This window comes from Hemibagrus wyckioides, linkage group LG20, assembly GCF_019097595.1.
Source record: "Hemibagrus wyckioides isolate EC202008001 linkage group LG20, SWU_Hwy_1.0, whole genome shotgun sequence".
NCBI lineage: Eukaryota > Metazoa > Chordata > Actinopteri > Siluriformes > Bagridae > Hemibagrus > Hemibagrus wyckioides.
In genome coordinates, this window is record NC_080729.1 from 17,454,690 (window position 1) to 17,462,916 (window position 8,227).

The 8,227-nt window shown below is 39.6% G+C and overlaps 1 protein-coding gene across 2 annotated transcripts; it reads left to right on the forward strand.

Moving 5' to 3' along the window:
- The first annotated feature begins 1,497 nt into the window (after positions 1 to 1,497).
- Positions 1,498 to 8,086, forward strand: ftr87 (finTRIM family, member 87). Of its 2 annotated transcripts, XM_058418349.1 has the most exons (7): positions 1,500 to 2,138; positions 4,378 to 4,464; positions 5,287 to 5,520; positions 6,157 to 6,316; positions 6,448 to 6,510; positions 6,610 to 6,684; positions 7,349 to 8,086. In XM_058418349.1, the coding sequence occupies exons 1-7, from the start codon at positions 1,569 to 1,571 to the stop codon at positions 7,897 to 7,899; spliced, it is 1,740 nt and encodes a 579-aa protein (XP_058274332.1). In that variant the 5' UTR covers positions 1,500 to 1,568; the 3' UTR covers positions 7,900 to 8,086. The 2 variants fall into 2 exon arrangements, with proteins under 2 accessions (XP_058274331.1, XP_058274332.1); XM_058418348.1 differs by having other exon boundaries at positions 1,498 to 2,138; positions 6,448 to 6,684.
- The last annotated feature ends 141 nt before the right edge of the window (positions 8,087 to 8,227 follow it).

Below are 8,227 nucleotides of genomic sequence, written 5' to 3' on the forward strand. Positions count from 1 at the left end.
TATCGATAAAATCTATAGATAAAGTTACAATGCCAAATGCTTATTTTTCATAAAATGGAAAATAAAGTGTTTCTGGAAAACAGCTTTGTATTCTGTACAAATGTTTGTTTAAACCAAGCGCCTTAGACTGCAATAGCGTCTCTTATCGTTTATTTATTTACTTATATATACCTGTGAATTCTTGATTCTGATTGGTCAGAAGGATTCATTTTCTTTATACCAGCCTTCAGCACGGTCGAATTCTTAGTTTTGACTGCAAAAAATGAATTAGTTTGTTGTGTTTATCATATTGTTGCTACAGTAACATACAACGATCAGGCATAACATTATGACCACCTGCATAATATTGTGTCGGTCCCACTTTTACTGCCAAAACAGCCCTGACCCGTGGAGGATATGGACTCCACTAGATCCCTGAAGGTGTGCTGTGGCACCAAGATGTTAGCAGCAGATCAGGATACTTTTGATAGATAATGACCACTGCTGACCGGGAACACGCCACAAGAGCTGCAGTTTTGGAGATGCTCTGATCCAGTGGTCTATCTTCGTCAAACTCAAAGCTCAAATCCTTACGCTTGCCCATTCTTCCTGCTTCTAACACATCAACTTTGAGGACAAAATGTTCACTTGCTGCCTAATATATCCCACCCACTAACAGGTGCCATGATGAGGAGATCATCAGTCTTATTCACTCCACCTCATAATGTTATGCCTCGGTGTATATGTAGCTGTGTATTGTCGAATTCTCGATTCTGATTGGTCAGAAGGTGCCGACTGATTTATTTATATTGGAAAAATACACCAAATACACATTCATGTAAGGTTTTACAACAAAGCATTTGATCCAGCAGAACCTGCAGACCGGTAAAATGTGGAAGAAACTGTTGGCATTTTATAAAAAATAAAAAACAAACTTGGCAGTGTTCCCTCTAACTGTTCATTATTTTCTACGTAAAAAGGCATTGTATCTTTTCTCCAGTGTGAGTGAGAAGGTGGGTTCGAGGACTCCGACAACATGCTTCTAGACTCTACATAAACATTAGGCTCTGAAGTAATAATAGTGGAGGACACAAGGTTTCCAGAGAAACAGGACTTTCAGAACCTGCAGGAGGTGAAACATGATCTGTGATTGTGTGTATATGTGTGTGCCTGTGAGAGTAAGCCTATAGTTGTATAGCGTTAGAGATAAACAGGATTTAATGTGAGGCTATTGTTAAGGTTTATATAAACCCTGGAGTTTTCGACCAGACTTTAGTGTTTTCCTGCATTTCCAGCTGAATTAAAGTGAAGGGAAATGATCCGTGGTGTTAAAAAGAACAATCAGGTTTCGAATGTTTGCTTTTCCTTGAGCATTTTCCTATCTGTTGTATGTAAAGCACCTGCTACGCTTCCATGCCTGTAGCACAAGGAAGTGACCCTCCACTGTTCTGCTCTGGCGCCTGATTGGTCGCTGTGAGCTGGTTTGGGTGCAACCTGGATCGCCTTTCACCTGTGCAGCTACTCCCACACCCAGTGTGTGTGTGGACATAAAAGCCTCGTTCTGTTTCTCCCTTATCTGTCTTAAAAAAATGGCAGCCGCAGCTACTATCGCGGTGGACGAGGACCACTTTTGTTGCCCAGTGTGTTTGGAGGTGCTGAGGGATCCGGTGACTATTCCCTGTGGCCATAGTTACTGCATGGAGTGTATTAAAGGCTACTGGAAGAAAACCGAGCACAAGACGGGTTACTCCTGCCCTCAGTGTCGTCAAGCCTTTAATACGAGACCTGTCCTGGCCAGGAACACCATGCTGGCAGGTCTGGTGGAGAAGCTGAGGGAGAAGCTGAGGGACGCCGGGATCCAGGAAGCTCCTCAAGCGATTGAAGTGGAGTGTGACGAGTGTCAAGGGAGAAAGCGCAGAGCTGTGAAGTCGTGCGTGAAGTGCTTGGCCTCCTACTGCGAGGTTCACCTCAAACAGCACAAGACGCACAAACTAACAGACGTAACCAGACAACTGCACAAGAGAGTGTGTAATCGGCACGGCCGGCTGTTCGAGCTTTACTGCCGGACAGATCAGCAGCTCGTCTGCCCTCTCTGCGTGACGGACGGACACAGCGGTCATCACACCGTGCCAGCTGTCGAGGAGAGAACCGAAAAGCAGGTGAGAGGGAAATCTCACATGGATTTGACACCTTTCTGCAATGCCCCTGTTTTCACTGGTCACTTAGAGACAGTTTTCCGGAAGCTTCCATTGTAAATCGCCCGCGTGCTCGAATGTGTTTGTCATGCATGAATGAAAACGCAAACATTATTTGCTGAAGGAGGAGATTAAAGGGCGGAGGTTCAAAACGTCCCTTGCACTGATTCGGAGAAAGTCATGAAGCGTGAAGTTACATAACAAGCTAACTAAAACTAAAAAGCAATTTAATGCATGTCACATTAAATCTGGTTAAATAAAGAGAAAAAAGGAGAAAAGAAAAGAGTGAAGTAAGATTTCACCTTTACTTCGTCTCCTGTGTGACCTGCCTGATATTGCACACTAATGATTAACTACACAACAGAATTAGCAATACTGATTAGGATTTGATTGGGTAAGTGCAAACTTTGCTACACACACACACACACACACACACACACAGGAAAGCTTTACATACTTACTCATTACCAATGAGTACATAAAGACCTTTCCCATCCACGTTTAGTCTCAGCTAACATATTTTCTTCATTAGAACAAATTTCACTACACTATTATACTGCATACTTTCACTAAATCATAGTTCCACTGGTTGAGTTCCTCTAGCTGATTCGTTTTCTGATTCGAACACTAAATACACGGTTATACTATATCAAGGAATACATCAGAGGGACGGCTCATGCTGGACGTTTGGGGGACGAAGTTAGGGAGGCCAGATTAAGATGGTTTGGACATGTTCAGAGGAGGGAGAGTGAATATATTGGTAGGAGAATGTTGGACATGGAGCTGCCAGGCAGGAGGCAAAGAGGAAGGCCAAAGAGGAGGTATATGGATGGAATAAATGAGGATATGAAGCTAGTGGGTGCAAGTGTTGAGGATGCAGAAGATAGGGATAGGTGGAGAGAGATGATTCGCTGTGGCCACCCCTGAAGGGAAAAGCCGGAAGAAGAAGAAGAAGAAGACAGGGTTATACTATATCAGAGTTTATATTTATACAAATAGATATAGTATAACCCTGTCCTTCTGATGTACACCTCACAAGTCTTAAATCAAATGAATCCTATAAAAATCACATGAATTGTGTGTATGAATCACATGATAAAACGAATGATTCATGTGTAGGAAAAAAATCACATGGGGAAACAAATGAATCACTTCATGAATCGCATGTTGAAATGAATGAATTGTGTAACAATTGCATGCCATAAATGAATCATACATGAATCACGTGTGGAAAAACATGAATCATGGATGAATCACATGTGGAAACAAATGAATCACTTCATGAATCGCATGTTGAAATGAATGAATTGTGTAACAATTGCATGCGATAAATGAATCATACATGAATCACGTGTGGAAAAACATGAATCATGGATGAATCACATGTGGAAACAAATGAATCACTTCATGAATCACATGTTAAAATGAATGAATTGTGTAAAAGTTGCATGTGATACATGATATGATCATATATGAATTATGCATGGAACCAATGAATTATATCCGAATCATATATGAAAACGAATCATTTTATGAATCACATTGTAAAATGAATGAACGGAGTAAAAATTGCATGTAATAAATGAATCATATATGAATCATGTGTGAAAACAAATGTATCATATATGAATCACGTGTGAAAACAAATGAACCATTTAATGAATCACATTTTAAAATGGATGAATTGTGTAAAAAAAAAAATTGCATGTGATAAATAAATCATGTGTATGAATCACATGTGGAAATAAATGAATCACATGTGAACACGAATCAGTTTATAAATTACAAGTTAAAATGAATGAACTGGGTAAAAATTACATGTGATAAATGAATCAAATATTTATCACACGTGGAATCAAATGAATCATTTTATAAATCACATGTTAAAAAAAAAATCAACCATATATGAATCACATGTGGAAACAAATGAATCATTTATGAATTGCATGGAAACAAAGGAATCATTTTATGAGTCACAAGTTAAGATGAATGAATTGTGTACAAAGTGCATGTGATAAATGAATCATGTGTGTGAATCACATGCGGAAACAAATGAACCATGTATGCGTCACATGTGGAAACAAATGAATGGAGTGAGAATGTCTTATCTAAATGACGACATGGTCAACAAATATACGAGTTCTAATTATTTTCTGTCTGAACAGTCTTATTCAATGCCTTATTGATGTTACTCCAAAAACAGAGGCAGTTAGAAGAGGCCATAAGAAGATCAAAACAAAGGAGCAAGGAGAAAGAGAAGGAGCTGAAGAACATCATGAAACACCTCAAGGTTAGCAGAGATCAATTACAAAAACAGAAAAGCAATCATTTCGGTTGAACTGCGGTTTATTATTTTATATGGAATCATGAAAACACTTGAGGATTTGAAGTTACAGGAAAACACTTCAGCTTGAGGGGTGTTATAGTTCACTGAATCGTAACGCATCCTAAAGTTGATCATTTTTCAAAAACAGTGCACTCTGAAATGTTTTATTCTTCAAATAGACTTAGTTTGCCTAAACATATTATTATTATTATTATTATTATTATTAGTTTAACGAATGACATCATACTATTTAATTAATTTATAGTCATATTTATTGCTGTGGAACATCTGCAAAACTGTTTTGTTTTATAAATAAATAAATAAATAAATAAATAAATAAATTTTATTATTATATATTATTATATATATTATTATTTATTTGTATAAATAAAATGTATATATTTTTTTTAGATAAGTGATTTTAAGACTTTCCTTCATGGTGGACACCTTCTGTGAATGTTAAATAAAAACTTATCCATATAAACAATTAAGGTTTTCTTTGTAAAATAATAGTTTGAATTAGAAGCTGCACACTAATATGAAATTTAATTGAATTGTTGACCGATTAGAACTGAAAGTTTAAAATGAATTTGTATAGAATTTGTGACCAGTCCAGAGGATTGAGTTTCCTGGCTGAAATAACAGGTGTCCATTTCTAGAAATCAGAGCAGCATATCTAGTAGCACACCATAATTCCAGCCAAATTCCTCCCTCATCATTTAACTTAAGTTTTCCTGACCATCTCCTTCCAAAAGGAGAAACATTACTAAATCTTTCCGTCCTCAGCGCTCAGCACAGGCTGTGGAGGAAGACAGTGAGAAAATCTGCACTAAGCTGCTGCGCTCCATCGAGAGGAGACACACCGAGGTGAAGGAGCTGCTCAGAGCCGAAGAGAGAGCCGCACTGGCCCAAGCTGAGGGACTGCTCGAGCATCTGGACCAACAAACCGAAGATACCAGGAGGAAAGAAGCCGAGCTGGAGCTGCTCTCACACACTGACGATCACATCCACTTCCTGTTGGTAAGAGATCGATGAAGAGATCGTTGGACTTTCATTGGTGCAAGGTTTTGAATTCTATTTTCAGCAGTACAAAAAGGGACAGAATCATAAGATGACAAATAAAATAAAATAAAAATAAAAAAAATGTAAAAATGAATTATGTGTAATTGCGGTACTTCTTCTTCTTCTTTGTTGGGCTTTTCCCTTCAGGGGTGGCCACAGCGAATCATCTCTCTCCACCTATCCCTATCTTCTCCATCCTCAACACTTGCACCCACTAGCTTCATATCCTCATTTATTCCATCCATACACCTCCTCTTTGGCCTTCCTCTTTGCCTCCTGCCTAAATAAAACTAAAACAAAATTATTATTTAATTATATATATTCTGAATTTTTAATACTACTGTAGCACCAAAAACCAGCTGAAAAATTTTTGATGATTATAGGACTGAATTTGAAACCTTCTACACAAACTCAAGCCATGGGAAATTTGAATCTGAGTTCATTCAAAGACAAAAACCTCATAAATAAAATCAAACGTAAAAATTCATATTTACAAAATTTTAAGTTCAGATTGTATTAACGCCTTTCTTGTGATGTCATATTCATCTCATTTCTAATTTCATATCCTCTGTTTTTTAATCTCTTTCTATTCAGAAGTGCAAACCCCTTTTGGTTCCTGCTGATCCTGATGAACTTCCCGGTGTTGACGTCCATCCGTACTTCTCACTGATGGTCCTGAGGAGAGCCGTCACGGAGCTGAGAGAGCGAGTGAACGACGTGTGCGACAGGGAGTTAGTCAGGATCTCCGATTTAAGTGAGTTCTTCATTAAAGACCTTCTGAACTTCTTAGCTCTCAATCTCACTCGCTTACTGTGCTGTTATAGGAAATGAATCGACGTTAGTCTGGTGAAGCTGATCTTCTCTTTAACTCTTGTATGCTTCCAGTTAAAGATGGGCAGAGTCTATCAGCTGAAAGCACTTCCCCTGTCCCTGCAGGTCCTGAAATGGGTACTGATCCCCAACACACACACCCTGATCCACGACTTTCTTTATGTACATTAACCCAGCGTCTTATAAGTACTGATCTATCTCCCAAATGCTTTACAGTTTCTCTATTGAAAAGCGCGGACCAAGCACAAAGCACACACGGAGAGCCGAAGACCAGAGCTGACTTTTTACACTGTAAGCACTGTATTTGACTCGAAGATCTGCTGAGAAATATTTCCTAATATTCGCTACAATTCTAATGAAGTTGACGAGTCTGCCTCATCAAAAAATTTTATATAATTCTGTCAGTACATTTGTAGTTAACGGCCATCCGTCCACTTTCACATATAAGAGCTCACAGAATGGTCTTCATGATATCATGAGGAGATCAGGAACTCGAATCTCAACGTTAGAGCTACCTGTAGCAAGGACACAAAAAGCTAAGCTATGCTCTGTTTAGATTTAGGGATGGAATTCTTTCTACTAGCCACTAGAGGGCATCTGAGAGTTTATGTATGTGGAAGAGGGCAGAGCGCTCTTTCCTCCAAGTGTGTTACACTGCCAGGTGAAGCAGCAGTTCAAATAAGATGCTTTGTATTTGTCAGAGCAAGCACATGGTAGACTTTAGCATCTTCTGTTGGTAGTTAGAACTGGTTGGTTGGTGGGAAATGGCTGAGAGCAAAGGAAGAAGAAAATACAGCAAATGAATAGAAGCTGAAATAAATACAGGAGCACTTGGGATTGGTCAGAATTCCTTCAGGAGCAAGTGGGAGAGCATTTTTAAAAAAAGATCAGAGCATGTATTATTTACAGTAAAATGACATCACCAGCACTAATCTTCTATTTTCTAAATCTACAGTCTGCTGTGACGTGACATTGGACCCAAACACTGCCAACTCCTACCTCTGCCTTTCTGAGGGGAACCGGAAGGTCAGCACCTGCTACGACTCTAAGTACTGTCCAGAACATCTGGACAGATTCAGCGGCTGGGCTCAGGTCCTGGCTAAGGAGGCCGTCTCAACCCGGTGTTACTGGGAGGTGGAGTGGAGCGGCAGTGGCGGCATCGGGATCGGAGTTTCTTACAAAGGGATCAATAGGCACGGTGGGAGCGGCGACGGAAAACCGGGCTGCAATTCCAAATCATGGAGTTTGAACCTTTTCGATGGCCACTGTACATTTCAGCACAATAAAACCAAGCTGGAGATCCCATCTCCTATTTCAGCCAGGATTGGAGTGTTTGTGGACCATAAAACAGGGGTTCTAGCTTTCTACTGCATCTCACCAAGAAGGGACACCATGACCTTGCTGCACAGGACACACACGACGTTCTCGCAGCCTCTGCACCCAGGGTTTTGGCTTGGCCTTGGTTCCACACTCAGACTGTGCCCCATCCTTAAATTCTCAGCTTAGAGAAGAAGGAATCTGCAAAGCATCTTATTCTAGCAAGTGGAATTGTGGTTTCCGGAATGTTTATAACCAAATTTGTGTTCAGATCTTCATAAGACACTGGTCTGGTCGGACTGTTCAGTCAGCTAAGCCAGCTAATGAATATTAGCATGACTGCTTTTTTGAACAGAATTTTGCAAGATCTGGCACCATCTTTACAACGTAGCCGTTACAAATACCACAAGTCTACTTGTCTATCACGAATAAACAATTTAGATAATCTGCATGACTGAGAACCGTCATGAAATGTACACATTATGCACAATATGTAGCGTTAATAAAAACAACACTG

What these genes read in the sequence shown, in the direction of transcription:
- ftr87 (XM_058418348.1), top strand. Translation starts at nt 1,569, where the DNA reads ATGGCAGCCGCAGCTACTATCGCGGTGGACGAGGACCACTTTTGTTGC. An exon ending in ACATCATGAAACACCTCAAG is followed by an intron (nt 4,465 to 5,286) that starts GTTAGCAGAGAT and finishes TTCCGTCCTCAG; the next exon opens with CGCTCAGCACAGGCTGTGGA. An exon ending in ATCACATCCACTTCCTGTTG is followed by an intron (nt 5,521 to 6,156) that starts GTAAGAGATCGA and finishes CTTTCTATTCAG; the next exon opens with AAGTGCAAACCCCTTTTGGT.